Source organism: Seriola lalandi, unplaced genomic scaffold (assembly GCF_002814215.2).
Source record: "Seriola lalandi dorsalis isolate HSWRI2012SDOR001 ecotype SW California unplaced genomic scaffold, Sedor1 jcf7180002054948, whole genome shotgun sequence".
Taxonomy (NCBI): domain Eukaryota; kingdom Metazoa; phylum Chordata; class Actinopteri; order Carangiformes; family Carangidae; genus Seriola; species Seriola lalandi.
The window spans coordinates 271,519-292,019 of record NW_019525499.1 but is presented as its reverse complement, the minus strand read 5'-3'; the positions used below and the strand labels follow the sequence as shown (position 1 = coordinate 292,019).

General features: G+C 41.3%; 1 protein-coding gene across 1 annotated transcript in view; it reads right to left on the bottom strand.

Moving 5' to 3' along the window:
- The window catches only part of akt3a (AKT serine/threonine kinase 3a), a 51,133-nt gene that overhangs the window by 8,286 nt on the left and 22,346 nt on the right, over positions 1–20,501 (bottom strand). Inside the window, exons 4-11 of the mRNA XM_087170449.1 lie at positions 17,359–17,484; positions 12,120–12,231; positions 8,341–8,485; positions 7,093–7,224; positions 6,877–6,942; positions 5,645–5,713; positions 3,537–3,659; positions 2,602–2,730 (exon numbers count right to left, since the gene is read on the bottom strand). Coding sequence (XP_087026575.1) covers positions 2,602–2,730; positions 3,537–3,659; positions 5,645–5,713; positions 6,877–6,942; positions 7,093–7,224; positions 8,341–8,485; positions 12,120–12,231; positions 17,359–17,484 — 902 coding nt within the window. The remainder of the gene's footprint in view (positions 1–2,601; positions 2,731–3,536; positions 3,660–5,644; positions 5,714–6,876; positions 6,943–7,092; positions 7,225–8,340; positions 8,486–12,119; positions 12,232–17,358; positions 17,485–20,501) is intronic.

The window sequence follows — 20,501 nt, the reverse complement described above, 5'->3', positions numbered from 1 at the left end:
AAGGGCTTTGGCAGCCTGGACAGCACTAGATGGGACGGGATGGGCACACACAGCCTGTGGCTCTACCAGCCCAGATACCCAGCAGGGAACACAAACACACACACACACACACCTCACAGTGAACATACACTCACATATTGTCGGTGTCAAACACAGACCTTCTATCTCCAAAGTGCCGTCATTTGGATATTGGTTTATGCTGACTATCTTGTGCTGTTTTACAAATGGCTGAATATGCTGCTATGTTCATGAAACATTTAGAGTTACAATAACAAAAGAAAAACATCACAATGCCCAACATATACAACATGCAAACAAAATAAAAACAAACACATACAAATAAATGGAAAGAAGCCCAAATCCATCCCCTTCAACACTTTCAACAAAACAAAAAAAAAACATAGCCACAAGGAAATGTGTCAAAAACAAAAAATATGAGAAAACAGAGAAAAAACACTCCCCATGTGTTTTCTCTGATCCTGTTCCATCCCTTTACAAGGACCTTATACTGCTTATTGTTCAATAATCTCACATTAATCTTTTTTTATTTTTGACTGTCCTTGAAAAAAACAACACTTCAATCTAATGCTTTAAAAGTTTGGCTAAAGAATTATTCACATTACAGTGTTATGTTGCCGAAGTATGTGCATGACTTCCTTCAGGCACACAGCAGACACAAACCCTTTTTATACACTTCTCATCTGCCCTTTTCACTGACGGCAAACACAGGAACCGTCTGAATTTCACTCCTGTAACCCTGAAATATTTTCTCTCCCTTCTCATCTTCCTCTGTCTTCAACCCCCACCTCCCCCTTTCTCTTTTTAATCCCGGCTACTTTGCATCTCTGTAACTTGGCTCCGAGCAAACTGTGTTATTTTTACACGCGGGCGGGCGAGCAGAGCGAGCGGGCGGGCGAGTGGCGGCGGTGTAGATTTCCAGGTTTTTTCCGAGCACCTTCCTCCAACCTCGCCCATCTGCCGCCATCTGCCTCGCTTTAGCCTGCACTTTCTACTGCAATCACACACGCGCACACACACATAAACGCACACAGACGCACATCCTGTGAAAAATAACCAACAGCCTCCAATCAGCTTTTGGCACGCAAAGGAAGGGACTCTAAAAAAAAAAAAGCACAAAATGCTGCGCCAAATTGTCCTCCATACTTTTTCAAGTGGGATATACACTATGCCTCTCCCCTCCTGCTTTCATCTCCACATCTCCATCACTTTGTCTCCACCACCCACAGTCCTGCAACGCTCCCGCCAGTTGATCTGCTGGCCTTCGAATGAAGCAGCGCTGATGGCTGGACAGAGGATGGCTGCAAAAAATTATTACAAGAATGTAGTGTGTGTGTCTATGTGTCTGTGTGTATATGTATGTGTGTGTGTGTGTGTGTGTCTGTGTGTGTGAGTGCTGTGCTCTGCCCTTTTTCAATTCATCCAACACCCTCATTCACACGCACAAGCTTCATATTTACAGTTCATCCTGATATTATGGAAACGGTTCGCCTGTGAAATCTGCAAATGAAAATGTACATATATAAATTCCACTATAAGAGGGTTTCAAACATCATTACAAAACACAGGGTATTATGGGTATAGGGCTGCGAGAGAGTACCTGTATCACTTCATGATTCAAGGGTAGTGTGTTTGTGTGTACTCTATGAAATTACCGCCCATTTATCAAAGATCAGTAATAATCCTGGTAGTTAAACTGATCAGCTGGGGCTGTTGTTAGAGAAACAGGTGCTGTGCAGTGGGCAACATGAGTCCCACAGTTCACAGTGGCCGTCCTGGTGGAACCCTGAGCAGTGCAGAAACGCTGCCTCATGGATAGGCTGCCTGTGGATGCCACAGATGCTTTTTATGTACTACAAAGCTTGGGCCAATTTTATGTTCACAAAATAACCAAAATATACGTACTGTACATAATCAGTCTGATGTGTTTAAACACTCTAAATTCATCAAAGATGTGTTCTGAAGCCATCTATGATATACTGTAAGTAGAGCAGAATATCATATAACACATCAATTCAAGTTGGATGTTGATTTTGTTCTGTCATTTTGTTGCATGAGGCATCAAACTACCATACTGAACAAAATATATATTGCAATTGTCAGTGCCAAAAAAGTGAATTGGTTCTGTAAAATTTAGCTCATATTTAATGCTAAATAAAAAGTAACAAAAAAGTTACTGACATAACAGCATATACGCTCCCCAAAGAGTTTCTTTTACTCCTCCCTTTTACTTATTCATGTATTAATTTTTCTACTCTATTATAAATAGTTGCTGTGAAATTCAATTTTACATCGTGGGGCGACATAATGTAAACATGTATGAAATGGTAGTAAGATCAAAGGAAGAAGGGAAAGAGAGACTGAAGAAGTAGAAAAACACAGATCTTTAAAAACACTGATCATGAATTACTTAAAGTCATGAAAGAAACATCTTCATGAAGATAAAGAGCAGGACAAGAATGATGGTGGAGAGGTTCAAGGTATGAGTGGCAGAGAGAACAGAGAAAACAATTTTAAAAAATGGGATCAAAAGGAAACCACAAAAAAAAAAAGAAAAGAGATTAGAAGATAATTAAGTGTTACCTCTGGTGCAAGGTACTCTGGAGTGCCACAGAAGGTCTTCATGGTAGCAGCATCTGTGATGCCCTCCTTGCAGAGACCAAAATCAGTGATCTTAATATGGCCATCTTTATCCAGCATCAGGTTTTCCAACTGGAACGGAAACAAAATACACAGCAATTCCCACAATGCAACTTTCCATGTAAAAATGTCACAAATCAGTGGAAACAGTAGAGAAAACTGTAAGCCTGACAAAGCATTTATTGGGGAACTGGCTTGAATTCATCTCAAGAGCTTTTGGTCAAAGGTTTTGAAAATCGTGACTGGGAATCAACACACATAACTGCTTCGTTAATTGAAAAACACTTTTTGTGTACTATGGAGTCAAGGTTTTATTGCTCTGAAGAGGAGAGCAGAGGCAGGCAGGTTAGGAAAACCATATTGTATTACCCCACATAGTGGCAATACACACACTGAGACACATAAACTCTAAGCAGAGGAGGGAACTAAACTTCAGGCGTGTAGTGGAGCCACTCAACCTTTTAATTTTAATGGCTGAAGTGTTTTTCTCGCTCTCTGTCAGCTTTTTCTCCTTTCTGTTTTCTTGGCTGCTGTGAGCAGGGCTGGGGCCAAGGCTGCCAGGCAGACGCTCAGACAGAGCCATCTACCTCTCTACCTCTGTGGCATCAGCACCCCCTTCCCTCCCTCCCTCCTTCCCTCCCTGCCTCTGCTTCCTGTACTTCTTTACAGCTTTATGTCTGTGTGAGCTCGTCCCTGTCCCTCTCTTTAATTACCCAACATCCTGAGCCACTCTTCTCCTCCTGGATGAAAAAAAGAAAAAACTGTGGAAACATGAGAGATGGGGGACGGCTTAAAAAAAAAAAAAAAAGTTTTCCCTCAAATATCTGATCAGTCTCATCCATGCCCCCCAACCAGCCTCCCTTCTCTGTTGTGTTTACCTTGAGGTCCCGGTACACAATCTTGGCTGAATGCAGGTAGTCGAGAGCGGAGACGATCTCGGCGCCATAGAAGCGCGTGCGCTCTTCTGAGAACACCCGCTCTCTGGACAAATGGAAAAACAGCTGCGGGAGAAGGAGGGAGGAAAAGAGAGGAAGAGTGAGTTAGAGGAAGAGAGAGGGAGACAGAGAGAGGGGGGAGAGACAGCAGGGACGGCACAGCAATAATTACTGATTTATTGGAGGAAATTAGCACAACACAAACTGGCTGCCCGCACCATATTGAGATGATAGATAGTGGAGGGGAGGGTGAGCTGGAGTGCGTGTGTGAGGGGTGCGTGTGGAGAGGGGTTGGGTGGGGGTGGGGGGTGTCTCGGAGGAGGGCGGGTGGAGGCACTCGGCAGCTGGCGCCTCATCTAGCAGCCCCCTCACCACACACACACATACACACACACACACACACACACACACGCAGTCACATACCTCTTCCATGTTACCCTCTGGGCTAGGTTGGCACAGTGCTGGCGTGGAGTTTGGCGACGGGGGCCAAATCAAGGGTTTAATCAATACACCAGTCTAGTTAAAGACAGGCCGACCGCCGCTGGCACTGCCGCCAACAACCCCACCCCACCTCCCATCCCAACTGCCTCCAGTGCATCACTCATTAGTGGCCTAACTGGCCTTGCCCCTTGAGCCGCCGTCTTCATTTACTCCATTCTCATATCCATCCCTCTGTTTTTGGCAAGAGGCTCTTTTTCCTACTTTAAAGAGTCCACAACTCGTTTTTTTTCCCAGGTGCCTTGACCTCCCGTCTCTCTTCTGTCTTGCTTTTTTTAATCGCTCGCCTCACATTCCTTTCGAATCTCTCTCCCTAGCCGTCAGTTGTCAAGTTGTCACTGTCACACTGCTACACATGTGGCACCAAAATGACACCAGCCTGCTGTGCCGCACCAGTCAAGTCGTACAAATTACCCATGAGGCCAAGGGGCACACATCTCCCCATTAATTGTTCAGGGAGGTTTGCATATGGCCGCTGGAGTGATGCTCGCAGACCACCTTGCTCAAATGGCGTGTGTGTGTGTGTGTGTGTGTGCATACGTGTGTGTGGAGTGATGCAGTGAGAGGGGGGTAACACGACAGGTGGGCCTTCATCAGTGTACTGGCAGCTGTGACTGTGGCAGGTTTGTAATGGGTTGTGTGTGTCCAGGTTTGTGTGGTATGTGTGGTCACAATTCGTCCGTTGAGGTAAAAATTTGCGGTGTGTGTTTGTCTAAGTATGTGTGTGTGTGCTGGTGTTTTCTGTGTGTGTGTGTTTGTTCAGGCCTGGCGCTGGCTGAACTGCCTAAATAACTGGGAGGGGAGCAGGTGACAGTTACACTGAGGGAATGAACCAAGATTGCAAAAACGGCCCGATTAAATATCTGAGAAATGGAAAAGTGGGGGAATCCAAACTCATTTCGTCTCCGACTGTCATTCTGGCTATATCTGCCCCATAGGTGTGTTCATAAATAGACACAAGCAGGAGAGATGAGAAGGCAAGCGAGAGGCCAGTTGGTTGGCAAATTAACTGTGTTAGAAAGCAATCAAACAGTGAAACTTTAGTCACTTCTTGAGTGTTTGCACGTCTAAACATTCCTTTGCTGCATACACCAATTATACTATATTGCCCCATGTAAAAATGTGCATTCGTCTGTTAGAGACATTTATAAACCCTGACAAATGTTTAGGTGATCATCTTTAAACGACTCATTTACACTTTGAATACAATTAGTTTGGTTTAAATCTGGCATCTGCAGTACTGGAAAATGATACACTCATAATAACCCTGATATATAATCATTAAGATTAGAAGATTAATATTTACTCATCCAAATTAAGATAAAAAGCCATGAAATACATCTTTTTAAATACTGTGAATATGTAGCCATGGCCAATTTTTCTGCCATCTGAGTTTAAATACAGCCTTGAGCTTACAGCAGAATAGGTGGAGTGCATGTCAGTTAGTGTGGTAGAGTTGTGGTTTAACTGGCTGTTTAAAGCAGTAGCACAAAGACGGGTAACCACATACAGCAGTGTGTGCGTGTGCGTGTGTGCATGCGCGTGTGTCTTACCTCTCCTCCATTCACATACTCCATGACGAAACAGAGGCGGTCTTTAGTCTGGAATGAATACTTCAATGACTGGAATGAAAACCACACACACAAACATGCAATGAGCACACTCATAAAACACATAAACACTATTTAACACTGAACTGATTCTTGTGTGTGTCACAAACACAACACCACTTAGTGGACAATTTCATCCACTGGTAATATCAGTACTGCATCTGCTTTATTCGTAACACTGCCCACTATTTATTGAGTCTATCCTTTTTTTTGTCCAATTGTATGAAACGTATTAAATCTTATGGTATATAATGAGCTCAAATTATCAAACTGTACAAGTAGCGTACAAGTGATGGTTACTCATCAAGCACTAACTACCATGATGCATTTACTGACACAATAGCTTCTCATTTATTTCTCTAACAGCACAGACATAACCAGTTGTACAGTTGAATAGCATCAAATATTGTTTTTTTTGATTTTGCCAAGTAACACATTATGTACTCGTCTTTCACATGCACTCCCTATAGAGTGAACCATGAAGTGACGGAGTGAACGATTTCATACCCAGCAAGAAGTCTGGTCCCACTCTAGCTAAAACAGCAGGAGCAACAAAACGTGATCGTTCATAGCTTCAAACAGTTTATGTCTGCATTTGCTTATTCAAAGCAAATATCTGAGTGTGTGAAGTAGGTGTGTGGGTGGGTGCGTGTGTGTGTGTGTGTGTGTGTGTGTGTGTGTGTGTGTGTGTGTTTTTCTTTCAAGGGAGAAAGCTACTAGACAAAAGAACAGTTGGTCTGAGTCTCTTTGTGGCTGCAGGTGTGACAGGGGTAAACTCAGATGTGAACTGTAATTGCTCTCACAGGGTGTATGTGTGTGTATGTGTGTGTGTGTGTGTGTGTGTGTGTGTGTGTGTGTGTGTGTGTGTGTGTGTGTGAACATTCATACATATATGTGTGTGTGTGTTTTTCCAAGGAGCGTGGCAAAAATGAGGAGCTGCTAACGTGTGTATGTGTACATCAAAGACGGAGTGTAAAGCTAACAGATGCGGCCATTGTACAACAATTTGCCGTCTAACTCATAATTAGCCACGAGAGATACAGATATGTATAAGATCAGTATGTCGCCTGTGTGTGTGAGCACATGTTACATACACTCTTAAAGATGTTCGTACATTTAAATATGTACGTATGTCTGAATTATACTAGTTGTTTTCGTGTATTTGATGTACTTACAGTGAGAAAGGGGTGTCTGGTGTTTTTCAGTACTCTGCTCTCTGTGAGTGTGTGTGCCACTTCATCCTGTGCAGACACAATAAGGTAAAAGCATTTTCAATCAAACAGCTGAACAAGAAGGCAGCTGAAGAGCACTCTGAGCGATACAAACAACAGATACTGACATCTGAAACTGTACGTATAATCAATAGATGGACAGTTTCCTGCAAGACTGACCTTGGCAATGATGACTTCTTTTTTAAGGATTTTCATGGCATAATATTTCCCGCTGGCCTTTTCTCGGACAAGAATCACTTTCCCAAAGGTTCCCTTTCCCAGCAGCTTCAGGTAGTCGAAGTCACTCATTGTCTAGAGGGAGTGAAACACAGGAAACCAACATCAGCAATTAATCTATGTTTCTAGGTGAATAGTTGTTATGTTATGGCATTTGGAAGTTTTGATGTCCCACTTGCAGTGCAGGGCCGTGTATCATAAGGAAAGTTTCAATTTATCATCAGGACAATACCTGTGTATGAGTATAAATACTTTTTTTTTTTGCTTTGAGGAAAACAATCCTGTTTTTCTTAAAGCCCTTTTTTCATTTAACAAAAGAAGCCAAACTTGTCAAATATTAAATGTTTTGTAAACACGAGCAACTTTGCCTAAATACAATAAAGCAGGAACTATGTGATCAAGTGACCATGTGATTACTTATCTGACCAGACACAACCTTCTGTACTTGATAGATTTTGATATATAGTGCTATGGACGAAAAAAATATTAGCAGCAGAGCTTAAACCTGGCAATCTTTGTGTAGTCTATTACAGTTTATATCATTCATATATTGTATTGACAGCTACTGACCAGAATGCCAGGAAGTGTAGTAGGGATGTTAATGGTCCCTGTTGGATGATGCCAAACAATCTTAGCAGTGACCTTCTGATATTTCAGGTTGTGCAACTAGTAAAACATCCCCTTGACCAACCCTTCTCGCTATGACATACATTGAAAAATTGATTTTTACTGAGCCACTAACATTTCGGACATTTTTGTACTTTTGCAAAATTACATCATACAAAACCTTTTCAGTGTGGGGTGTAATGAATCATGAGGCCTGCAGGGGGTGCGACCTGTACTCCAGACTGTTTAGTTAACTTTATATGTCTAGTATAAATTTTACCTACATGTAGCCTTTGCTTTGATACCAACTACATTTACAAAAGTTATTTTGCATGACTGCTTTTACTTGCTGGATGGCTGTAATTTGAGAAAACCAGTTTACACCCTTGTTGTTACAGGAGCTATTTCATTAGTTGACACAAACCTGTGAGTGAGAGGACAATTTTTAAAATTGCAAGCAGTCAAAGGCAATAACCCATTACATGACAATGAGCAGCAGCAGTACAGCTGGAATAATTTCTGTGTTTTCAGAGTGAGTATGTGTTTGTATGTCTGTGTGTGTGCCCATCTGCTGTCGTGAGTTACCTTGCGTTTGTGGTGTGTGGTGGAGATGTCCATCTCCTCTTCAACCATGTTGTCAATATTGGAAGTAGGGCTGCACTGGATCCTCTCCTCCTCTTGTCTCTGCAGCTTGTCAGCCACCATCTGGATGGCCTCTGTCCACTCATCTCTGGGTTTAGAACATACAACAAGATAAAGTTTATAGAAAAACTCAAGTCAAATTAACTCAGCTTTATTTACATAGCACTTTACACACAACACAGTTTTCCTCTGTGTGCTCTAAAGCACACAGAGGAAAAGAAAACAAAAGAAAGGAGACAAATAGAACATCAGAAAGAAAAGAAAGGTAAGAATAAGAACTCTGTAAAGAGAATAAAAACTCAATTAACAGAATGATGATAATGATAAACTTGATTTTACAACCACCAATATAAATAATTTACATTTCATGAAACATTTGGAAGTTCATTTTTAGAGGTGCAACAATTTGTCATTTGACAGGTTAAGTGGTAACGATTTGGATAATCAATCAATCATTTAGTAATTTTTCAAGCACCAAACAGCAATTCCAGCTTCCTCAAATGTGAGGATTTGATTCTTTGTCCACCTATTTTAATATTTTTTTGGTCATAAATAAAAAGTGACTGAATATTGTTGGAATCTCGACTGGTGGCCAAATAAAACAAGCAATATGAATGTCACCTTGGGCTCAGATAATTTGTTACAGGCTTTTTACGCTATTTTCTGATATTTCATTGACAAAATGGTTAATCAAAACAATTAATTTCATTAATTTAATTGATAAAGAAGGTTATCTGCAGCCCTGATACAGTGATACAGTCTCCACAGAAACTGCACTATCATTTGCAGCTTAGAGGCACCGGTATCAAAGGGCTATCATATTAGATAACATGATATTGTACAAGTGTTCCTGTTATTGTACCCCTGTGTCTCGTCTAGCTTTGCTTGACTTGAAATGCTTAACTGATCAAACAGCATAATACATACATACAATATAACATAATTTAAAACCAGCCCTGGTGACAATACATTACACAGGTGTAAAATGTAAAATTGGTCAAAGATTCTCCAATAGGATAGCTAGTGCACTTATTTAACCAGGTTTGTAAAGGCGCTAAAGTGTTTTCAATTAACATAAACACCTATTTGTTCAGCAGAGAGGAAACATGGTCAACTAGAGAATCAACCAAATGAGCAATGATCATGGAGCAGAACTAATGCCTACCAGTCTGTGCATGTGTGAGAGTGTGAGAGTGTGAGTGTGTGTGTGTGTATATGTGTGAGAGGGTGAGTGAGTGTGTGCACAAACGCACACCCATGCATTAGAGGGAACAATGCATTGTTGTTTGCTGACATTGTTCCTCCCCATTGACTTCCCATTAGCAGTGTTGTTCAACATCTGTTGAGAGGAAGTATGTGAGTTTGATTTTGCATGTGTGTGTGATCATCATCTGTAGCAGAAGGCCAGCCATGCATCAGAATGTGTAGACACGTTAACTGTATTTAACGATGATGAATATAATGGTTTATTCACAGGGCCAAGTTTCCCTCTGCTCTGACAAACAGAGAGCAGAGAAGAGCAGAGAAGAGAATAGAATAGAAGAGAAGAGAAGAGCAGAGAAGAGAAGACTTTATTTTTATCAGTGTCCTGAAATTGTAAATCTGGTTTATTTTGTTTCATTTTGTGTGAAGAGAATGTCGTTGTTTATCTAATAATATTTCTGATTTTAAACATAAATTGAAAATGCTGAGAAAGTGGTTTACTCATGACTGAACTGGGTTCAGAAAGAAGTCTCCTTTGAATCTTCTCTCAAACAGTTTTAATCCTGTGCCACATGCAGTGGTACACGTTTGCAGAAAACACTAAAGATCCCGAACTGAGGTGAACCAAAGATGATATTCAAATATTCAGAAATCCTATGGACTCCAGAGAAGCAAGTCAGGATTTACGAGTGTGCACTTTCAAACACACTTACCTAGTGTAAGCTGCGAAAAGATCATAATAATGAAACCTGTTTGACTCCCAAACGATCACCCCAGTGTCTTTTGTTTTGTTTTGAGTTACATGCCCATATGTTTCCTTGAAGGATCTGGAAGAACATCCATGTGAACCTAAACAAAGCAGTGTGTTTTTAAGATCTGAATCCCTTTCTACCGCTAAGACTTCTGAGCATACCCTACACATTGCAAAACAAGGGCAAACTCAAGTTACACTCCATCTACAACAATGGAGCACTCAATTTGTGGCACCCATGATGTGTGTGTGTGCGTGTCTAGCTACATGAAAAGCAATGGGAACTCTCTCAAGGTCAGGCAGCAGATAAATGCTCTCTCTCTTGGTTAAAGTGTTTTTTGTATAATGAGTTTTTTTTGCTAATGAGAGATAATGGGCCTGCCTACAATCGGGCACCACGCCAACATGTGCCACCCCCTCTGCTCACGGCTGGGGCTGTGGTAGCTGGAGCTCTGCCAGCACTGGTACAGTACAACAGATACAGTAAGACACAGACACACACACACACACACACACACAAGCACAGATAGCCAGTTGTGAAACATGTGCGTGCACACACACGCGCACATACTTTTTTCCAACCCACTTAAACTTCAATGATGCGCACTCACACGCGCGCGCACTCACACACACACACACACACACACACACACACACACACACAGACACACACACACACTTCTACAACACAACATGCACACATCTGGAGCTTATAGTCATCCTCTTATAGACTTGAATTTTGTATATGTGTGACTTTATAAAATAATCGATAGAAAAGGATTTGCTTTATGCCGACTCTGAAATGTTTATTTGATTATCTAGAGGCAAAACTATTAGAAAGCAACATATTACACAAACAAACTTGGACAGACAGCTGCAAAACACACTTACACACACACACACATAAAAAACACACACACACACAAACTCAAAGGATGCACAGAAGCATCTGTGGTCTTCTGGGCAAAGCTGTTCATTTTCTGGAGATAAACACCTCAGCTCCTCAGAAGGAACTGAGCAGCTGGAGAATTTATGCCGACGCTACTTGAAAGGTCTCCTTTCCACTCTGTCTCTCTCACCCTCTTCCCTTCAGACACACACACACACAAAAACCCACAAACTGTGCAAACCTCCTCATACATACCTCTGCCCTTGATGATACCTTTACCCATATGATACATATACAGTAAATATATTTTAATCTATGTCTAGTCTAATGTCATTGTCATTTAAAAGCTTTTCATGTGTATTTCTTTTACTCAAGCAGAAATTGTACTTTATCTTTTGGGATTTTTATGTATAAAGTTTTTAAGTTGAAATGAAACACAATTTAATTTAACAACCCCAGCCATTGTATGATTTCAAGTAATTAAGTATTTAAAATCTGACTTTTGAAACAATTTGGTGTTTTAACTGGCAGGTTTTAACAAGCTTAAATGTATTTTTTCATCTAAACTGATGCTTTGAGAGAAATGTCAGATAAACTGCAGCAATAAAGGCAGAGCGCATTCAATTATTATACTATTTGTATTTAGTATCTTAGCTCTAAGACAGCTCATAAAAAGTTTATTTCCCACTTCCAGCTTTAAAGAAAGCTCTGGCTGAATGTTATTATTAGCATCTACATTTGAATCAAGCCAGACTCAGCCTAATAGATATGATTAGAGCTCTCACAGGAAAAATACTGCTTGACATCCTCATTGTTCACTGGCCAACAATGACTGGAGGAAGACACGCTAAGAACTGAGCAGTTCTTTAGGGGACTGACCTCTCATCAGGCGAGTCCACGTGGAAGGTTCTCTCGATGACTGTGGTCCATTGGAGGCAGCGTATGATGAAGGTGTTTGGCTTCGGCCTCTCCGTCTTCATCAGCTGACATTCTGAAACAGTCAGCCAGAGGGACAGTGCTGTCTTTTCAGTAAAAATCAAACCATTATGTGTTGTCTGAAAAACACAAAGTTCAATCTGAAAAAAAAAAAAAACAGGGGCAAGAGTTTTTAATGGTACTTGCTGAGTTGTTCTGAGTTAGTTTGGTCCTGCCCCTGCTAGGACGAACTGCCTGATGACCCAAGATTAAACCTTTAAGTAGTTCCTGTGTGTGTCTGTGTGAGCAGGGTTCATCAGTGTCTTTTTTTCTGGGGTTGGTGGTTTTACTTTTTCTTTTATCTTCTTTACTTTTTTATTGTTTCACTCTCTGGCATTTTTCATTCATTATATTCTTCATATGTTACTTTTACATTTTAATGTAAAGCACGCTAAGTTTAATTGGAACAAAAAGTTCCGTGTAAATAAAAAATGTCTCATCTTGCTTTGCCTGAAAAGATAGTTCACAATTTTTCAAGTCTTTCTAAAAGTCTCCTTATCCCAGGACATCGTTTCCCTGTTGAACTGCAGTAGAAGGATAGAAACAAAAAGGGGAGATTTTGTACTAACAATACTTTGAAAGATACCCACTTGATTTATTTAACTCGGACAGCTGAAGCCCATATTACCACAAAAAAGAAATCTGAGCAAAATTGATTACCTCAGTTCCCGTCATGCTATAGCAACAATGGGACATTTTCACTGAAGACATTTTGACATGACTCACAGGTGTAAATAAAATTATTGATGACTGAATTCCATTTAGCTTTGTCAGTTTCAGGGTCCTGACATTGTGCATGCCAGCTTGCTGTCACACTATTATGGTTTACTGGGAAACTTAAATAGATCGGAGACGCTGTCATTGTTATTAGCAACACCTGTGCTTTCCCTGCCATGACAAGTCAAAATGTCAGCTGCGAAAATAGCTTTAGGCAAATAATGTAGGCCTACTCATTACTAACATTAGAATATATTTAGATAAGACATTTATACTGAAAAATAAAAGTTTCTCTTTAAAATGTCTACAAGAAAATATGCAGTTTTTTATTTCATTGGCAATAACTTAAGCAACTGATAACTCAAAGAAAGGTGCCAAGGGATATTATGTGTTGCAAAGCATACACATCTGGCGAATATCCAAAGAGACACATTTCTGTGAAAATGGGCAATACAGTAGGCCATTATTACACAAATGCATAACGCAGTACACAAGCAGAGAAACATACACACAGATAGCCAGATGGGGCTGTGAGTTTGCCCTGGGAAGGAATGCATCTTCATTGTCCCTCAGCAGTCTCTGTGGTTACTGGGGACAAGAGCTGGTGTAAAAAAAGCATAATGATCCATCTTCTGTCCTCTCATCTTCCCCCACTTTTTCTTTGCTCTACATATATCACCCTCCATTTCACCCTCTCCTGTTTTCTCCTCCCCTCTGCTCTCCTTTTGTCTCCTGTCACTCTCTCCTCACCTTCTCTCCTGCCCTCATCTCTCCCTCCCCTCGCTTCCTTTCCTCCCTCCTCTTCTTCTGTCCTCTCACCTCCCGTCCTTAGCTACCCCTTCTTCCAATTACTTCCTGTTTAAGTGTGGCACAGCACAGCACGTCATGGCTCAGCCTAAATATAGACAGGAAGGTTAATGACAACACCACTTAGGTCGTACACACAGCAGAGTTTCAATGTAAAGTCAAACACAGACACACACACACACACACACACACACACATACACAAAGAAGTTACTACCTGACTCGGGGAAAAAGGCCTGCTGTGCTGCCAGAAAACAAGGTCATGCTATGGTTGATGCCAAAAAACACTCACACCCATGCATGGACAGACACGCACGCACGCATGCACACACGCACGCACGCACGCACACACACACACACACATACACACACACACATAAAAGTGATATTGAAGTTTGAATGTTAGCTGAAATTGGGTTGTTTGCCACAGCAGGCAATTCTGAAATCTGTGTAGCAGTTTAGTGGGTGTATGTGTGTGTGTATGTGTGTGTGTGTGTGTGCGCGCGCACACATGTGAGTGTGTGTGTGAGCGACAGGCTTGTATGTATGAGTCCCTCTGCAGGGAACAGGCCTGTACCATCTCTGTTCCATCTGACCACTTCTGTTGTTCACACACACATAAACACACACACACAGGATCACACAAATAAACAAACACACACACACACACACACACACACACACAAAAAACGTACACACACACACAAACACACACACACACACACACACACACACACACACACGCCACCTGGCCTCCCAGCTTTGGGCAACAGATGTGGCAGTGCCAGTGCTGTGCCAAGCAGCCGGGGCCGGATGTATGGCCTGGCTTGTCCTCCTCACAAACTCTTTTCCTCTCCTCCATTTCCTCGTTCTCCAATCCTGTCTTCGTCTCCTCCTCCCTGTCTGTTCAGCACTGACTATCCTCCTCTCCTCTTCTCCTCCCTCATCCTCCCATCCTCTCCCCCATATTTCCTCCACAAAAACCTCACCCTCCATCCCTCTCTCCAGTTCTCATCCGTTGCTCTCCACCCTAATCATCCTTCCATCTCTGTCCTCTCTCTCCCCACACCCGTCTCCAATTTTCTCTTCCTCTGCCCCCTCCGATCGATTCCCATCGCTCATTCCCCATACTTGTCCTCCCTTCCGGACTCCTATCTTTCTGTCTCCTCCTCCGCCTTTCGATGTACCATTCTTTATCATTTTCTCTGAGGTATCAGCTTGTACTCTACCATTCGTCATCATTTTCCTCTCTTTTTTCTACCTCTCCTCAGCCTCTCCTGTTGTTCCGTCCATCACTAATCTTCACTGCACTGTTCTTTCAAAGCCATTTAACTAAAAAACCTGACAACATTTAACTGACTAAACCTATTCAGTTTCATTTTTATGTTAATTTCCTGTGCAGTATTACAGTGTTAAATATGAATATATGCAAGTAAATACAGTGGCATTTGCATTAGGCCTTGTGCCAAGAGGTGAAACGCCAACTTAGTACTTATCAGATTATGCTCAGTAGCCTGTGATCGATGTATGGACATGAGACAAAACTGCACCGAGTAAACAACTGCACCAACACGGATCTACTTACTAAGAGACATATGCTATATGATATACTACATATACAGTGTTTTATCTGTTTTATCCAGCAAAGTCATGGATGCCGATCTACAAACTACAAACTTGGCCTATTTTTGTTTTAATTTTCTAGAAAACCAAATAACTAGATAATCCTGTTTACATTTAAGCTCAAACTCAGGTCATACATGCCTTTACCTTATTTCAACTTGATTATTGCTTCTGGTGTAACCGTAACAAATCAGAAGTCTCCTGCCTACAGATAAATGCAGTCGTTTCTAACTACTGTAATGTTAAGTAACAAAGTCACATTATAGCTAGTCTTTTATTGATCATATTTACAGTGAAACTATTTTTCATTTCTTACCCTGCCCTTCTCTTTTTGAGGCTCATTTGATGTTATCTGCTGTAATGTATTTTCAAACTTTTTTTTTTTTGTTTGTATTAAATGAATTTGCTAAAGAAAATAATTATCTGACTGATATGTGCACCCAATGCAAGAGGAGACAGTGTCACATGCTGTTCGCGTAATCTAACTTCAACTAAATCCACTTTTGTGTGATGTAAGAAACAAAACCTGAACTTCTTGAAACAGAAACACATTACTTTCAGAATCAAAATAGCAAAGAATTCAACAGTGATGTACTGGCTAGCCTTATCTCATGTTATAGACAGACAAGTCAAAATGAAACTCGGAAAGTTTGGTGTCTTAAAAAGCAACCAGTTATGGCCATCCAAAAACCACAGTGAGGACTGTACATTTGTAGTAAGCACTGTGTTCCGTCAGATTATGGGACACAGATTCAGGGTGACCACCATTTTTTAATCCAAAGTCAAACCACTGGAAAGCAATCGCAAAGTTTTACAGCTAATCTGCATTTACTGTATGAACAATGAGAGGTGGTGGCAATGAGACTGAGAGACATTAAAATTCATCTTGTTAACTCATTAGTTGGTTAATTACACATGTCAACGACACTGTGGAGCTTGTTAACCAGGTGCAGACAGATGATATACTGATAAATGGTTAATTAGAGCCCTCAGTGAATTCTGTAACGCATATCAATGCTGTGAAGACTGATGACTGACAAGATGTTTGGACACGCCATGAGTGAAACTGATGCAATAATTGTTGCACCATTTCATTGTGTCGCTGTGTGATGAAATCACAAGAACATTTCAGCAACATCTCACAGCAATTTACATGACAGATGTGTTTTGCATTGACATTTAAGAAATATAAAAATATAATCAGTTAGATGATACAGGTTATCGTATGTCTTTTAACTGGAAAAGATGGGTGCAATTGCCTGCTGAAGTGCCCTACAGCAAGACACTGATTCCCTACCACCTACAGTTGCTCTGCTCTGAACTGAGATGTTCAGTACAGAGGTTAATCACAGCAGGTCTCACATCATCATCATCATTAAACTATTTCCAAACACCTCCATTTTTGTGCACAAGCCTAATAAGAATGTAACCAAAATAAAAAGGTTACTGTTCTTCAACCCTTCTGATTGCAGTCATAACCACAAGCTTTTGGTATAAGAGAGGGAATATGAGGCCTGTGGTAGTATCTGTCATGTGGAAAACACTTCGGAGCCATAGCCTAAAACCAATCCTGTATCAACAGCTGTTGCAGGGATATGGGGAAAGTAAAATATATTGCACAGATAGAATCAGGAGACGTAGAGCTTCTGGAACAGACCAAAATACACCTGAAGTAGTTGTACCTGTGCCAAAGTGTCCCACAGGTGGGCCACTGTGTTTTAAAAGGTTAATTATGAGCCTACAAAGAATTAGGAAGAAGATGCAGGTGCTTGGACACGTTGCAAAAAAGCAAATTAGTGCATCAGGAATAGAAAAGCTACATCTTTCAGATAGGAATCTGTAAGCATGTGATGGCTAAACTGTCTTTTTCCTACTAAACTTTGCTGTTCTGTGTATATTCAATGTAAAGATACAATGCAGTGACACAGTGACACATGACACAGTGACGTTTTCATATATATATATATATATATATATATATATAGTAGGTAACGTACTTGCTACAGAAAAGTTATTTAGGGGGTAGGGCAGGTCTGCATCCTGAGGTTTCTCTTTGTAGCCGATGAAAGAGCCGTCTGTCTTCAACAGGAAGTAACGCGGTCGCCAGTTCTTTATGTATTCACCTGAAGAGAGAGATGGATACAAAGAGAGGGTAGAAAATTTAAGTCAGATCAATTAAATACTTGATGCAAATACAACTGAATTCAGATCATGAGGGCAACAGTGATGATGATGCTGAAGTCTAATGATGATTATAATGACCATGATGATATACAGAAAGTATTTATAGCAATAGTGATTCTGGACATGATTTTAAATACAGATAGATAGGATGACAGATAAAAGTCTGTCAGCTCAACTCTTCATCTGTCAAAAGGATATCTCTCTCTCTCTCACACACACACACACACACACACACACACACACACACACACACACACACACACACACACACACACAGAGTATCTCTGGGACTCCCACAGCGCTTGCCAGATTCCGATCGGATTATCATGTAAAAATTGACAAAAACATGTTTACCAGCACAACACTCAAACTATCCATGCCAGAAACATCATCTGGCTGATACATGGGCAGGTGTCGAGGTGATGACCCTTCTACCAAACACACACACAAGCACACTGAACACACATGTGCACACATATGAACTCACAATTTAAACGCACCCACATACACACAAACCACTGGTTGCCAGCAAAGGATGAAGAAGAGAAGAGGATGAGATAGGATGAGACGAGACGAGACGAGATGAGACGAGATGAAACAAGAAGAGGTAAAGTTACATGTAGAGAATAGCCCTTCTTAAACCACAGCAACAAATAACAACATCTGCTGAGCAGCTGGTCGCAGAGTATTACCCAACTGGCTGGCACAGACTGGCACTAAGGTGGCACCACAGCTTTATCAGATGACCTGCTGCAGGATTACATGAGTGTCAAACATTACCACACTGCCACAGAGGCGGATAACACTTACTGGAAACAGCATGGACACACACATGGATTATAGTACACAGTATGGATTCACACATAGCTAGACAAGTACAGAGAGTACAAATGCAGGGATGAAACTGAGCGCACACTTGTACGATTAAACATATGACTGAAGTAATACCGGAACACACAGCTCTGATGAAAGAAACTGACAATCTCAACCCTTTCCAAACTTGGGAGTTGTGTAAACATTTCACCTTCTCTTTTCAAACAACAGAAATAAAAACCACAGAAACCCTTCTTCTCAACCCCTATTAACTGACCAGCTGTTCTTTGACATGCACACTCATACATTTACACACCCTGTGAAGCCACACTAATAGATAAAAAGATGCATATGTGCATGCACACATAAACAAATTCGAAGATCGGAAACAGCTCTGATCACCTTTTTTAGGCTGATTCGCTGGGAGAGGAGAATAGGCAGTGTGTGTGTGTGTATGTGTGTGTGTTCTATTTGTGACATCCATTTAAAGCGGAAATGACAGCAGGCCGTGCTCGTTAACACATCGCAGAAAAACACCTGCTCCGCCGAAGAGACTGTGCGACTGTGGGCCCTGCCGGTACCTCTGGGTGCTGCTGGTGGTAGAGGTGCGTGTGTGTGCGTGTGTGTGTGTGAGGTGGGTTAGCGGCTGACTTGAAGCATCACACAGGGACAGAGAGACACACTGAGAGACAATGATAGACAGATAAGATGAAGAAAATACTGTTGGGTGCCAGTGCGTCATCAGGATTACCAAATCACACCTCTCCTCTCCCTGTCTCTATTTTTCTCTTTTTCACAAATCCACCCACTCTCCTGTTTCCTTCTCCTGTTCTTTCAGAAACAAAGCATATTCTTTGGATCACTTGCTACTGATAAACAGAGTGCAGAGGGGCTGAATGGGAGAGGTGGGAGGAGAGATGGAGAGAGGCATAAGGAAGAGGAAAGAAAAAAATTATAAAGAAAGGAAAGCAAAAAAGGGATGTGGGGAAGGAGGCAGTAAGCAAGCCAAAAGAAGACATCTCATTAATTCTGACCAAACCAAAATATTATTATTGTAAGTAAACTTAACCAGACTTGAGGTATTTTATATATTTATGTATTTATGTACTGCAAAAGAGATGCAACTTTTTCAAATCTACAAAACTACAAGGGATGGCCACTATAAAAACAAAAGCTACACAATATAATTAAAGTCACTAAAACAGCCCTGAAATAAATACTGAGTGTTATAATGTTCAATTATTGTAGTGATTGTGTGAGAAAAAGTATGCTTCAACTTTAAAGTGTTGTACATATGTTTCTGTGACTGTGTTTGGCTCCTGTAGCTTTGTATCAGACAAAACTTATAAATCTGTGTGAGCGCTTTAGTTAAAAGAGAGAAAGAGAAATGAAAACATTGCAGGTTCCATCTCTGAATTCACAAACTAACAATGGAAGACTATGATCATATGGAAAATAGAAACTTCAAACTGGACAGGAGAAAGAGATGTATTGACTGACAAAATGGATGAGGATGAAGAGAAAGTTAAACTGATAAAACTATTATAAACTGGCAGTGATGACTAGTTTGCTGGTCCAAGTCCAGTCATTTCTCTGAGTCAGTTTCTAGATGAAGTGTCCAACCAATGGAAACCTGTGGCTGGCCACTTCATCGCTCAGCTGTCCAGTGCAACTGAAAACATTTAAGCAATCCTTCTGGCCGGGCCTCGACAGCGTGTATGTGTGTGAGTGTGGATTGTGTGTGTTTGTGTGTACATGTCCACTGGGGGGCGGGGGAAGGGGCAGCCAGGGGTGGCACAGACGGAGAGAAGAGATGGACAGTTGTCCACACACGCCGTTCCAAACAGGCACAGGCACACGCACACACAAACGTGCACACACAAAACTAACACAATTCTGTTTCGACCGTTCCAATTCTCCGAATGATCCAATGGTGTTCTGTCAAGCTATCCCGTCTTGGCCCTGCCTGTAATGAGTCCAGCGAGCTCTCCCACTCTGGACAGCTTGTCTGGAGAGCCACATGTCTCTAGTTTGGACTGCTGGAGAAAACAGAACAGCCGGTCTCCTTCCCACACCATCTCTCTCGGACTCCTCACTACAGTTTCATTTAGTTTTCTGCACAACTTTACTTTTCCCTTAAGAC